We start from the raw sequence: 14,941 nt of genomic DNA on the forward strand, positions 1-14,941 counted from the left end.
ACTCTCCTCACTCAAATTTTAAGGTTACCCTGACACATTCTTTTTACATAGTGATTGAGCTTGCATAGTCAGCAGTCAGAATTGCATCTCAGCCAGGCATTTCCGTGATGCCTGGACGCTCTAATTAACAAGCTGCTGTAATGTGTAGATATGTGAAAGGTACGGTGTCATGATTGTGTGCCTTCTGAGGTTGCATGCAGATTCACTGGTCTGCAATGTGTGGTCTGTGATGGCTCATAGCCATCAGCAGCGAATGGTCAGTGATGTAACGGGTGGGGACACTGGTCTGTGCCCATGCTGGGATGAAAATGGCACACCACTCAGTGAGCTGGTTCAGAGCTTTGGACACTAATGGTGGAATGTACACAACCAATATGCCTCGTGTCATCCTGCTTGTGTTTGCATGAATTATTCCGTTTACATTAAATTACACATCAGGATTTCTGATATTTGATGCGGGTATCTATTTCTTGTTTTGGTGTAGGTTAGTTCTATGTTTTTATGAGGTTCAACATCCCAAAGCAACTCGGGAATGAGGTACGCCGTATTGGAGGGCTTCAGATAATTTTCACCACCTGGGGTTCTTTAACATGCACTGATATCACACAGTACACAGGCCTCTAGCATTTTGCCTCAATCGAAATATGCTGCTGCGGCTGGGATCGAACCCATATCTTTCGGATCAGCAGCCGAGCACCATAACCACTGAGCCACTACGGCACCTCTGTTGTAGATTAGGGTAAAATTTCTGCACGTGCAGGTTTTAAATGGTAATAATTATAAAAGCTATTGCAGTGCCATTTTGAAGCTAATTTTCTACTAGCAGAACTACTGTGGTTTTTAGTTTCTTGTTTTTCATTTCGTCCAGGCCGTCCGCAGTGTCCTTGAAAATCTGATGATATCCCATGTGGAGCTGAGAACAGAAGAGTCGCTCGACATCCAGCAGTATACGCAGAAGAGGACCATTGATAAAGTGGTTGTGCCACTTGGAGAAGAAATTGGCGAACTGAAAAACAAGTTTCTAGGGGTGAGGAGGTCCTTTTCTTTCTTGAATTTTCTGAGTCAATGCTGTTCACGCCTGAAATGTAGACTTCAAGAACTGTGGATTTAGGTTTGGAATGGGGCAAAATACTATGGTGTCAAGATTTCTTACCTTTGCCATTTTATTTTCAAGTCCTCATGTCTCTTCATGATCGGAGCACAGCACAAGTAATACGTAATGCTGTGGGAGTGAAGGAACAGAATGGCCCACTGTGCTCAGAACTGGGCTTACACTGTATACAGTGGGTTCTGAGTTGCCTAATATGCATTCATTGTAGCCATGTAATGCAAATAAATCACTAACAAGTTACCCTATGTTTTGGAATTTTAGTATTAGTCCTGTTCTATGCACGCAGGTTGCTTTTCAGGCACTTTGGGAATTAGTTATTCTCATATGAAGGTTCACTTTACGGGGGGAGGCAGCTTTGAAGTACCCTAAACTGGCCAAAAGATTGATTTTTTTTAATTGTTCTATATGCTTGTATGCCTCATTTGTATGCTCTGCTGTAGTTTTGTTGCTGAAATCGACTGGGAAACACACTAAAAAAATTGTTTCATGAACCGCGGTGGCTCTGCATCGTGCGGAAACGCTCGAGCAATGGGCATCATCTTTCTCCGTTACGATATTCTGCCTAGATACAGACCTTGTGGAGTAGATTTCTTCATGACTCATCTATTTCGACCCTGTTTGTTTTGTTGCACTCCTAGGACCAAGTGTAGGTCCAGACGCTCTTTCTTTTTCAAATTTATAAATTTTAGATTTCTTGTATGAAATTTTCTTCTTACTCTAGATATGTCAACAGACGCTGCATCGCAGAATTTCAAAACCAAAATTTTTCTCTGCGAAAAAAAAATTATAACAATGTCTTGACCTGTAGCACACCAATAGATACACAGTAAATGTTCAACCAGCCTTCTCTGCAGCCTTTTCACATGATTCAGAGGAAAAATATATATTAGAATACAATTTTCTGGAGGTATAACAGTGAAATTTTGTGAGAGTAGTCATAAAATTATTTCTAATCTGCTAAACAAATTTTGTGTAAATATATCAGAAAATAAAAAAAAATTTTGTTGTAAGCTGCGACGAACCTCAAATGTAGCACAGTCCCCTCTGACCTTTCTTTTGTGTGTGTGTTGTAAATTGATAGCTTACCAACAAGACACTTCTCTATAAAAACTGAAACGGAAGAATTTTAGTCGTCTGCTGAACTGATAGTGAAGTATGTGATGCAAAGGCTTTTTCATTTCTGTCGAGATGAATGCTATCGGTTGCGTCCCGTCAGCTGAGCTAATACGGTTGGTTAGGAGAAAGAGGGTGAAAGGTAATGAGTAGATGTTGAATCTGCTGTGGAATAACCAAACAGTAGTTGCACAAATGCTTGGCCATTTTACTGCTTGCGTACAAGCAAAAGATGCATTTCTACATGCTTAGCGATTTGTATGCTCATTCAAAGAGGCTCTTTATTTTCTCAAAATTGCACACATACAAACAAAACTACATAACAACTGGAAGTGGCGGTTGCACTTTTTTTTTTTATGTGGTAACAGAAAAAGTTACCAAGATGAAAGTAGAAAAGAGATTTTGAGCTTTTACGTCAGAGCACCGTCATGTTTTGCATAGCGGGAAAAACACTGACGCGCTTAGCTAAATGGCAGAGAATATGTAGCGCTGAAACCGGTGGTGCGCAGGTGATCCGCACCTACCTCGACCGTCTCGAGAGGCTCCATGCCATCCCACGGCTGAACCCAGAGTCCCTGGGCAAGTACCGCATGCTGCTGCTCAAGGACAGCTTCCAACAGAACCCACCGAATGGCCTCAGTTCGAGGGAATGCGGTCAGCTGCTGGGCCACTTCTCGCTTCTCATCAGCCTGTACCATGCGTTCGAGCTGCTCCTGGCACACGGCATGCAGCCTTTCTTCTACTTCCTCAAGGGTGAGTGAGAAAGGGGTGGGGAGGCAGGTGGCACTATCTCAGCAGCAGTGCAGTCGTAGAGCAAGACTGTACGGGCGTGGCCAGCATAATATGGAGCATGCTTTGGCATTTCAACTTTTCTCACAGAGAAGCTCTTTGAGTATGTGTGCAAATGCATCTGTGGCATTTGCTAGTATATGTATTAGGCACCTCCTAATTTTTGCTAGGCCTGATGTGAGAGGAGTCTTATTGCCAAAACGTGCTCAGTATTATTTTGGCTGTGACTGTACACTTACAGTCAAAAGTTTATGGGACCCAGTATTAGCGAAAAAAAAACCTAAATTGATTGCGGTCTTTGTACACAGCCAAATAGTTTTGTGCAACCTAATTATGGGCATGGGAAATACAAGGTGCACCTTTATGTCCTAAGAAATCCACGCTAGATGCAAAGAAATTAAATTCCTTCACGAATGCCTCCTTCCGTAACCTTATCACAGCGGGTGTACCTGAATGGAAACTCTGCCACCCGCCACGGCATAGTAGCATCAGGGACGCCTCAGATCTGCTCAGTTACCAGCAGCACCTAGTGCCTGGAAGGTCAGCCATCTTTCTGTATTGGTTGCATCATTTGGAGTGCTGATTTGCGCACTAGCGGTGCAATTCCTGCAGCGGCGTGCCACTTGCCGGCTTGCTGGCAACGCGCCACTCGCTGGGTATCACTAGGCCTGGCTCACATCGCTTTGAAGCAGCAGTAGATGGTGCTTAGGAACATGCCGCCGCCTATCAAAATAGGTGAAATCCTGTTACAAGTACGTTATAAAGACAGTAATTTCTCACTAAAATTGGGGTGCTGTTGGTTTCCACAACATGTGCAGCAGCGAAGCACACCACGCGAGAGTCACTGAAATTTTTCAGTCAACTAAGTTGGCTTTACCGCATGGCTACTGGTGCACCGAACACGTGCTTTCCTGCATGACAGCGCTGTTGCGTTGAAAATAGGCAACCACACCCCACGTTACATAGTTTTACAATATCTTCACATGGCTAGCGCTGGCAGCAGGTGTCCAAGCCTGCACTGCTGACCCGGTTCCATGCACAAAAAGTAATTGGAGGAGCACCGTGCCATTTGATATATCCGATGTTCCGCTGAATAGCAGTTTGATAAAGGTGAACAGTAGTGTTGTACTTTTGCGTGGGATTTTCAAGGGGAAATTTTGACTGTCAATATAAACAATAATTCAGTACATCTGGGGTTGATATATCCAGGATCAGGTGTATTATTACGTGCCACCAGTTGTCACTACTACATGTGCCTTTTCTTTCATGTAACGCCATCTGGCACACTTCTTGCACTTGCACCATTCGCCGAGTTTCCACTCCCGTAAATTTTTTGCTGTACGAGAAGGGCTGACGGTTGATGCACGATCATGTTCAGCATAATCTACAACACCGTGGAGGCAGCAATTTTGTGCTTTGCTGCCCATAGCAACATGCTGTATGTTTCGACAGGGCACTGAACATATGGAAACTCATTGGAGAACTACTCTGTTTGTATTTTTAACTGCAGTCGTCACCTGTCTGTTTTTCCCACTGAAGCTCGGACACTTTGGGACAGTGCTGTATGCTCTCTGTCAGAATGTTCCGATGCGACTTTCATAGTGCTTGGATTAAACGGCTGGTCAGTCCAGAGACCTCCGCAGTGGCATCTATCTGACACAGCCGTCCTGTTTCTGCAAAATGCTGATGATTCGTGGGCAGCTGAGAGATTTAGCAAGCACTACCGCACACCATTATTGTTCCCGTGAAGCACTAGCCAATCATGTGGTGCATTTACATGCATTCCCATGTTTAGGCGGCTGTGTAAAGTCTGCGGGGGCTACCCACACCTGTGTAACGACGCCCATGTAGTGCAACCATATTGTAAAAACCTACTTTTCCTGACAGGGGACGGCAGAAAAGCTTTTCTCTTTCCCAGCCGCTGTTGTACCAAAAGCCAAGCTTGCAGTCTTCTCTGTCTAACTGTGACCTCACTCCCTTTGGCCACAGGCATTGTGGACGGAGAGAAGAGCCAGCCGCGCGTCCGCTATGAGCTGATGCACAACAGCGAGTTTGAAGATCTCTACACGCACCTCGAGCGGCGCTTGGGAGTCTCTGAGGCCTCGGCCAATGACACTCTGCACCCGACAGCTGCGGCTGCTGCGTCCTCACTCTATGAGGTGCCGTTCTTGTTAATATTAGTGTTGTTTGGTTATGTCTGTCATTATTTTTTTTAGTGACATTTCTGCTGTCTTTAAATGCAGAGGTCCTCACTGGGGCAGCAATACTTCAAGATGGTTAGGCAGATAACCAGGAACCAGAAAAGAAACCTAAAACAAAGAACAAGAACATGCATGTGAAAATCGTTTTTCCATCAACACTGCATTATTATTTGCAACCACATGCCTATCCAGTTCATTTTATTTGTTACCTTCTTAATGGAGGCTAGTGCAGTAAAACCTTGTTGATGAGCTCCCAGTTCTTAAGCTCAAAATCGCAGGCATTAAAAATGCCCCATAGAGTTACACTATTTTTCTCCCATTCAATACGTTCTCAGATAACACGATTTCCTGGCTACTAAGTTTAAAGTTTCAACAAATTATAGTCGTATAATACGTTTAGCGACAAACTGGACATGTGCAAACTTACGAGTGGGCCAAATATGGATCATGCAACATGAGCTGCAATGCAGCGGAAGCCACCCGACCTACTGGCTTCTCTGTAGTGCTTTTGGTGCAAGGGGGCGAAGCAATAAAAATAAAAATAAACCCTGCGTTAATCTGTGAGTGAGCCGTTCCTGTGGGTCCACGACATGAAGAGAAGAAACGCAATGACTTTGTCACGGTACCTACACGATGGGGGCAAAGCATTTGCGAAATACGACGACGTGATTGTGCACAAGGACGCAGCACAAGAAAATTAGCTGCAGTTTAACTACTGCTGAACCTGGTTAGAGAGCGAAAGCTGTGGTGTATCAGGCAAGTAGATGCGGCTTGGCATCTACACTGGCCGCACACTGGATTGGCAACCTTGCTACCCTGGCTGGTGGCAGTTTAATTACTGGTTGATCGCGACAGGTTGGTCATCGAATCAACGCTGCAGCCTATTGCATGCAGCCCACATCTCTCTCTCACCACCACCACATACCTCAAAGTGCGATTGAGGTGTCCACTGACCCAGGTAGCCAGTTATGCGCCCTTCCTTTCCTTAAAATCATGGGAGTCTAGAATGTTAGCCAACGCTAATGAACACAACGAAGAACGCGGACAGCCTATAGAAACAGAGCCGAGCGCTCAGTTTCGGCGGCGGCTGAGTGACGTCATAGCTGTCGCATGGTTTCTCCTCGGTTCAAGGTCAAACTCGCGCAAGAAGCTACAGAGGGGAGTAGTAAAGCTTTTGCTTTAAAAGCAAAAACACTGCGGTAGTCAATTGTCGGGGTGGCTTCTCCCCAGTGCTTGGGTGCAACGAGGCAAAACATTTGAAGAATTTTGGAAACGACTTCGGCTATTTTCACCATTGCCGTCAAGGGACTGGGTGTGTTGTGAAGCTCATTCTGCACTTAAGTCGACACAAAAAAATGCAGACTGAATTCTCCGAGTGCTAGATAAGGAGCTGTTCAGACCTTGTGCCCGAATTGTAACCAACATTTTTATGAAGTAAAATTATCAATAAATGTCTTCGTACCTCATTCAGCAGTTCCATTTCTGAAGTTTAGTCAGTTTGGCCCGGATAATACATTTTTTTTTTTTTTTCACATTTAAAAAGGAAAGTAACAACAAGGTTTTACTGCATTTCTTTGCATCAGTGCTGGGATTCGACTGGTACCAAGTATTGGTTGGTTCTCATCACATATGCAGCAGTGCATGTTTTGCTGAAAATTCCCCCCTTACTTGGGGCGAGGGCAAAATGTAGAAGTAAGGATAAAAGCCAGAATATATTGGAGTTAGTAAACTTGCTCTGAGATACATTTTGCCCATGCATTATTTCGTATTATTGTAGGATGATTAAAAAGTCACGTCTTTAACATATTTTCCTCAAATTATCTATAGCAAGCAAAAAGGTGGCTTTTTTCTTCAGATTTCACGGTATATATATATACGCAGATTTTAAAGACTTTGGTTGGTGAGCTTTTACTCTAGTTATTTGTGTAATCGGCACTTCCAGCAATTCAAATACAGAGACTTCCATCAAGGGCAACCATCGCTCACAAGGTAGCATATTATGGTCTACGTTCTTTTAGGTGTAATTAAACATTGGCACTTTCCTGAATTTTTTAGAATTAAGAGGAAACTGCCGTTTTGGGGGGGGCGGGGGGGGGGGGGGGTGCTGCGAGTACAGTTTTCACAAACGTCAGCCAAGCAGCTTATCTGACAGGCTGCTCCATCTGCTGGACGAAGAAGCAGCCGAAAACCTGGCTCAGTGGCTGAGCGAGTTATGCATTTGTTTCGAAGCTTACTATTGCATTTTTGCAATGTTTTAGTTAGGAGTGATGGCTCCTTCTTTTTACTTTAACTAGGAGACTAAACAGCATATTCCAGAACAGTACATGTGGATGACGCGTGTATTTCAGTAACTACAAAAAAAAAAATCTGGCAAGTACCGACGTTTAATTGCATCTCAAAGATTGTAGACAATAACATGCTACCCTGGTGATTTTTGCTCTCGTTTGAGCCAGTAGTTGATGCATGGGAGTTTTTAAAAATCTGGAAAGATAAGTATGGAAGTGTCTGTACGTAATTTTTCATTGCTCTCCGTGACCAATCACCATCCTGTTATATCTGTTTGAAGGCATCGAAATAGACTTAAAACCCATCTGTTGGATAAAAGCCCCTCGATGTCTCTTAATGCCTGGTGATTTATTTTGTGCGCAATGTGTGCTCATTGTGATACATATTTGTTGTTGCACTGTATATCAGACTTTTTCTTAAGTTTAACCACCTCCTTCTCACTGCATTTTAGAACACACTACCTCAAAATGGAAACCAGGGAGAACAAGTGATGGGTCACCCCAAGCTGGCAAAGCTGGAGGAAATTATCCTGGAACACTTTAGGAGCTTCGCCAGCAATGGTGCGTTGTAGGACCCTCGATGTGCCGGCAATGCATTCACCAAAACAGGAGTTGCCATGAAACATCTGGGTAGTCTGAATGCTGTGCTTATTAATTGTCATCTTTTCTTGAGCTTTACTGCATTACCAGCATGTTTACTACGACAACGGGGCCCCGTATTCCGAGTTCCGTCGTTTTCGAAGTCGTCCTTTTTGGCCAGACTGAACTGGCATCCACTTATGGCATTCTGACCAGTCAGGTTTGGCTGAAAATTAAGAAACACTGAACACTGGCCAGGGGTGGAATAAGCTGTCTTAGCGTGCATATGCATAGCTTGCAGCACGAAAAAAAAAAACACCATGGATCTTTTACTCCCCCCTAGCATAGAGAAATGACAGTGATAATTGTTCTGTGAAATTTTCTGCTTATCTTGAGTGGATGAAGTAATGCCATATGTGCTGTCCGCCATTGCTTGGCAAGCACTTGCGCATCTCAACAATGATTAATAAGTAGTACAGTGTTAAGGGGGAAAGAGGGTCTTTGAAAAAAAATTTTGTGAAGAAGTAGCAAATAAATCTTGAAGGAGCATTTATTTCTGTGTGCTTATTTCAGATGTGCCATTTAATGTTGTGTAAAACGAGTCCTTGTGCGTTTAAGTAATATTACAGTGTCTAGAATACTTGAAGTGTGATTACCGCCAAGTGGCGCGTATGGGAAGCGTTGACGGCGCTTGGCGATGCTTCCGCTAGGTGGGGCGCTCTGCCGCTTACGCTTACGTCGGGTTTATGGACAGTGAAGGGAAAGTAGATTTTAAGCGGGTAGAAGTAACCAAGCGAAGGTTATCTGATTGGTGGCTAAAGTCAAGACAAGAGTAAAATTTCATAAGTCATGGCTAGGTGGCTTGAGCCACCGCTCGATTTAAAGGGTTCAGCCGTATTCATCCATATGTCAGGCTGCCACATGAAATACATGCTTGGATCCTCGACTGCGTGCATGGTGCGGGCGTTTTGCGCTGTTTTTTCGAGCAACTGCTGCCTTGAGGATGTACGAGGAGCCAACGGGAGAGTAACTGTTTTGCACACGACTGCAAGAGCGGCTACAAAGCGTGCAAATTTGTTCTGTGTTCTGTAATTATCTTCGTGCGTCGTCTCAGCTCTTAACAGCAGGTAACTCTAAAGTTTTTATGAACTGGTGAAAGCTTTGGACATAGGAAACTTCCGGAGGTGCTCTCATGTCCTTGGTCGGAGATGAAGCCATCAACCCTGTATGCACACTAATTGACTGATAAGGGAAAGCTTGATCAGGCTTCAATAAGTGCCCTCAATAAGTCCAAACTTGGTGACCATGTCTACCTATAGTAGACCAGCGACGCCTAGGTTAACATATACGTATTACCTGGCTGGATATGTGGCTCTGAAGAGGGTGGTGGTTACGAAGTGTCGGGAGTGTTTCTAGCAGCTTTTACTTCTGTTGAAGACGCGGATGAGGGTCTCTCCTTTTTTACAGATTTTTGCTATCAAGGAGGTCTTCTGTATCCTTCAATTTAGCTATTTACATTTGCGGAATCTTTAGATGTTTTTACAGTGTTGTTCAATTGGAACAAGTTTCAGAGAGACAGCATTATTGAAGTTCTTCACATCATGCAGAATGTGTGCCATGTAGGGTGTCAGGCACACCAGGTGGACCTGAGAAACGACATAGTGAAGTTCTTCCTTATTACTAGGCTTCATTTTTTTTACCAAGTCCCTCAATAAAGATATCTACCTTCAGCTAGCGGAAGAAGGAAACCTATCTCAAACTTTAATCAACAATTAACTTGAATAGCAGCAATATATGCTGGACTTACCCTGTGTACCCTCTTGTTTGATGTAAAAAAAAAATTAGAAATAACGTCCAATATGTTCGTTGTGAGAGAAAAAAAAACCCATAGTGTTGGCTGCAATTTAGGAATTTGTTCAATGCTTTAGTGTCATTCATTTTGTTTTTGTCATAGAAGAATAACAGTCAAATAAACAATTCAGGTAAATAAGCATTCAAACAAATAACGTCTGTCACTAGAAAGTCTTTTTCCAGTTCGCTCTATCAGAAGCGAACTTGCCAGTTTTCCTTCTCGTGTGCGGCGTGCTCGGCAAAGTGCGTCACCTTTGATACCGGTGCTGCATCCCCACTGCAGCTAAATGTCGCAAATTTTAATGCACCTGCGATTGCGGCTTATCGTTTCAGAAAGCTAACTGGGGCTTCTACAATGTTTACTGCATCAGTATGCTAAAAAAAGGCGTGGGTTTGATAAAGAGCGTGAGATTCTAGAGCAATGCGAAACAGTGAAATTCACAGCCTTAAAAAAAAAAACATCGCTTTACGAAAGTATTTATTCTCATTGCAAGTCGAAGTAAGAACAGAAAGAGCACAGCGGAACCCAAAGGCACATCGCCAAAAGCGGCCGGTTTCTTGCGCCACAAGCAGACGACTTCTCAGCGAGCAGACGTGTAAGCGGGCGTCAGCGCCACCTAGACCTCCTTTCCCGGAGCATTGCGGAGGAGCCGCCCGCGCAGTCGGCACACTTCCCCTATTGTAGACGCTTTAGTAATATGTTATGCAATTTTTGTCGAGAGTTTTCAATAAATTTTGCTGCAAGGAACCTGCTAAAATGCATGCCATTGGTTTCTTTTGACCCTGCCTATCACAGAATTTGAGTTGTAGGGTTTTGAAGTTGCCACTTCAGAAACATGAACATAGTAGAACCACACTGTAGTAAACTCTGATATACCTAGTAAGGTAAAACTACAATCCTGTTTTGCCTCCCATAGACGACTGTGCATTTTTTTTTTCGGTTTTAGTAAAGATTTTTTCCTTTTTTTTTTTCAAAAAATGGCTATAGTAAATAGCAATAGCGTCTGGCTGTGACAGTGTAGCACGGGCGGCGGAGGTAAATGCATACCAGAGATGATAAAACAGTGCTTTTTGAGACAGAAGTGAGACAGTGACTGCACCCTTTCCTTTCCTCTTAATCAGCTTCCACTTTCGTACTACTCCCCTGATCCCCGGAATAGATCCCCCACTGGTTATACTAGGTCCCCAGCACTTCTGTACCAGCCACTGGTCTAACTGTAGCATGTAGCACTCATTCTCTGTTGTTTTTTTTCCCCAGAGGGGGGCACCAGAGTGATGGTCTTCTCCCAGTACCGGGACAGCGTCAAGGAGATCACGACGTGCCTCAACCGCCACCAGCCCCTCGTCAAGGCCATGAACTTTGTGGGCCAGAGGACTGGCACAGCCAAGGGTTTCAGCCAGAAAGAGCAGTTGCTGGTGAGGGTGGCACTACCCAAAAATCTCTGTTGATATTAAGCCTACTTTGGCAACCTTTGACACCCGAAAACAACAAATAAAAATGAGACAACCTTTTTGAATGCTAAAGGGAAGGTGAAATGGTTTTTGAAGAATTCGATGAGATCTAGGGATTTGAATGTATGACGCATCCAGTAAAACACGCCAAGTAGTTTTGCGTCAGCATTTAAAATGGCTACATAATTGCCAATTTACAATGTCCAGGCTTCTCCTCGTTGCATCGGAGAAATGTGGAGAAACTCGTGATGATGTCATTGCTGCCAAAATTTCAAATTTTCTCTGCCTTCTCCCACATGCTGCCATTCATCAGTCAGTGTCACTTTGTGGACTTTACCTTTGGTGGCACTGGTTTTCTTCCTTCAAGCAACCGTTTCTTCGCTGGAAACAAAGCGCCACCATACATGACCTCATCACTGCAGCCCCTGCCTGCTGCTAAGCTCTGTCGACAAGCCTGAACGTCGACATGGCTTTATTCGACGATTGCATCACCATTTCAAACCCTAGCTCAAAAAGACTTAGCACGCTTTACCTGCAAGTTTTATACATGTGACCCGTTTAAGCTCGTCAAATTCTGAAATGTCTTCAGTTATACTTTGAATTTTTGTAATTAACTGCTCTTGCTACTTCTAGTAACCGTATCCTCTCTCTTGGATCAGTACATCAGCCGCAATGTCAAAGAGCGTTTATATGAGCTGAATTTTCACTTTTCCTTGATGCTTGTTTGAAGGCTCTATTTGTAGGGAGGGTAGCGTCTCTGTTGTTGGTGCATATAAGAGAATAGTATTTGTTTTTGAGGGCACGTAGATGTGCACAACCACAGAAAAATAGCTGTTGCTGTCTGACTCTACTCTAAAAATGTTATTAACAAATTCCGCTCTATGAATAGGATAAGTGCACAGCCTTTGTCAAAAGCAAAGAGTCCTGGAGAGTTTGCTTCTAAGTCATTTAAAGGGGCATTATTTGAAGTCCTAAATTTTGAAGGCATCAGGAGGGAAGGTACTTTCACCCTCAAGAGGTTTTGAACTCCGGCGAGGGTTAATGAACTGGACAGCATGACATTCAGTGAAACCCCCTGGGCTTTTCAGTTTCGATAAAGGATCCAGTACTTTTAATTCTGAGCTCTAAGTTACTACCAATGATAAGTAATCAAAACCTCCCAGCTAAAGCAGTGCTCATATTCCTTATGCCCTGTGAATATCAACTTTTTTTGGTTGCAATTTGAACCAAATATTTTCCAATAATTTTTTAATATCAATGCATTATTTTTTAATAGGTTCGAATGTTAGCACAGGTAGTATAAACTAATACCAAACTCTTTTCCACAAAGCGCTTCTTTGAAAATAGAACGAATGTATTGTCAGTTTTGTTTTCACCCATTATGGAGCTTAATTTGGTACACCTGTTAAGCCTACCAGGCTCTGATTAAGGGAGTTGGAATCATGTAATTATAATCGTAGACTGGCTAATACCTGTAGACTAGCTAATACCTTCGTTGCAATTTGCTGAACAGCATAATTTTGTTCAGTTAACAGTCTAATGTGATATCTTTACTTAATGTTTACATGATAAAGAAGCTTATGGTTTTGGTTTTATGGTGGTTTAACGTCCCAAAGCGACTCAGGCTATGAGAGACGACGCAGTGAAAGCCTCCGGAAATTTCGACCACCTGGGGTTCTTTAACGTGCACTGACATCGCACAGTGCGTGGGCCTCTAGAATTTCGCCTCCATTGAAATTCGACCGCCGCGGCCGGGATCGGACCCGCATCTTTCGGGCCAGCAGCCGAGCGCCACAACCACTCGGCCACCGCGGCGGCTAAAGGAGCTTATGAATACTGTCATGAAGCACTGTAAGATGGACAGATACACTTCCTTACTAGGGGAGTGACGTCAGTGGTCAGTGCAACGCTTGCGAAATGCAACAAGGCAGCTTGTGAAACGGACATAAATTTGGCAGCATAAGCTACAATGTGAGTGAGACCATCCGTTTTGTGAAATCTAAGGTTCGACGAAATCTCGTCTGGTCGGGTGAATACATTGGCGAAAATAATGAAGCGTCGACCAAAAGGTGTTGTCAAGATGGAAGGACGTTTCGAACCAGTCTGGTTCACTGAACAAGACTTCCGTGTGGAAGTCGAAACGTCCTTCCATCTTGACAACACCTTTTGGTCGGCGCTTCATTATTTTCGCCAACCATCCGTTTTGTGCTTCTTCGCGCACCTGAATCCGAAGCATCGGCTGTGTAATCCCACTGCAAACTTCACGGCGACACATAGTCCGCTTAGCCCCTCCGCCATTTTTTCTGACATTTGACCCTGTGTAACCAGCAGGACTTCGATACCATCAAGCGTACCTGTTAAAGTGTATTTCATTTTTGAATTCGCTTGAAGAGAACTAAATCAGAGCTGTTAGTTTAACTGAGCTTGGTTAAAAACAAAGTAAAGGCTCAAAGACTAGTGTCCCCGACATTACTCATTTTGACTGGCCCCTCACTTCCAGGTCGTGCGCAAGTTTCGTGAGGGCGGCTACAACGTCCTGGTCTCGACCTGTGTCGGTGAGGAAGGACTGGACATTGGCGAGATCGACCTGATCGTCTGCTTTGACGCCCCCAAGAGCCCGATCCGCCTTGTCCAGCGGATGGGCCGCACGGGACGGAAGCGTGCAGGGCGCATTGTTGTGCTACTCACCGAGGGCAAGGAGGAACAGGTGGGGGGGCACGCTTTTTTCACTGACACAGCGCTCTTGAAAAGCACATGAAATGAGGGAAACAGGAATGACAAAAGGTACGAGCATGGCATCTGAAAAGCCATTTTTTTTCATTGAAAACTTTAATGAGCCAAAAAGGTTGCGTTGTCACCGCCGTGGATGCGGTGTTGGGTCCAGGCTTCAGGCGATGGCCGCGGCTTCGTGCCTGCAGGCGACCTCCAGTGCCTAGTCCACCACCAGCCTCTGAACTTCAGGTTCCGAGCTGGTTACCGCAGTCTTCCACTGTTCTTTGTTGCTAATATGCCATTCTGGCCTAGGCCTAAGCCTGCGGCATTCATACATGTGCAAGGTTCCCTTCTGGATCCTTACACATGGGGCACTGTGGTTTAAAGTTACCGGGGTACATTAGGCCTCTTCTGTGTGGGCTAGGGAATGTGACTGTTTGAAGTTGCCTCCAAACAACCTGTTTCTGTTTAGGTAGTTATTTATGCGTGGCCGAGTATATTAATCTCTGCTCTTTGTAATTGTTTGTAATCTCCTGGTATGTAGTCATGCGCTCCTCAGCTATCTCCCAGGGATAAGAGCTCATGACCCGGTTAATGAGACCTCGAGCTTTTTCATGAGACATTTCATTCCTGGGATGAAAGGAGTGTGCGGGGACCCAGATCAATTTAATCTGGCGAATTTGAATAACTTTCGCCCTCTCGAGGATTTAGTGTGTCTGAAAAGCCAAACACGCGCATTAGTGCTCAATCTACTGCGTTCACTGTGTCACACCCTGCATATTTGCATATTTTTCTTTCTCACTGTTGGTTTCCCGCTGCAAAGCGCGAGGAAGCTGCCGCCACAAAGG

General features: G+C 44.3%; 1 protein-coding gene across 2 annotated transcripts in view; it reads left to right on the forward strand.

Moving 5' to 3' along the window:
- Positions 1–14,941, forward strand: part of Fancm (FA complementation group M) — a 42,470-nt gene that overhangs the window by 3,350 nt on the left and 24,179 nt on the right. For both annotated transcript variants that reach the window (XM_077666088.1, XM_077666089.1), the window contains exons 4-9: positions 869–1,027; positions 2,734–2,977; positions 5,003–5,172; positions 7,952–8,060; positions 11,188–11,345; positions 13,882–14,088. In XM_077666088.1, the coding sequence (XP_077522214.1) occupies positions 869–1,027; positions 2,734–2,977; positions 5,003–5,172; positions 7,952–8,060; positions 11,188–11,345; positions 13,882–14,088 (1,047 nt within the window). The remainder of the gene's footprint in view (positions 1–868; positions 1,028–2,733; positions 2,978–5,002; positions 5,173–7,951; positions 8,061–11,187; positions 11,346–13,881; positions 14,089–14,941) is intronic.

The sequence above is a fragment of the Amblyomma americanum genome, chromosome 5, assembly GCF_052857255.1.
Source record: "Amblyomma americanum isolate KBUSLIRL-KWMA chromosome 5, ASM5285725v1, whole genome shotgun sequence".
Classification (NCBI taxonomy): domain Eukaryota; kingdom Metazoa; phylum Arthropoda; class Arachnida; order Ixodida; family Ixodidae; genus Amblyomma; species Amblyomma americanum.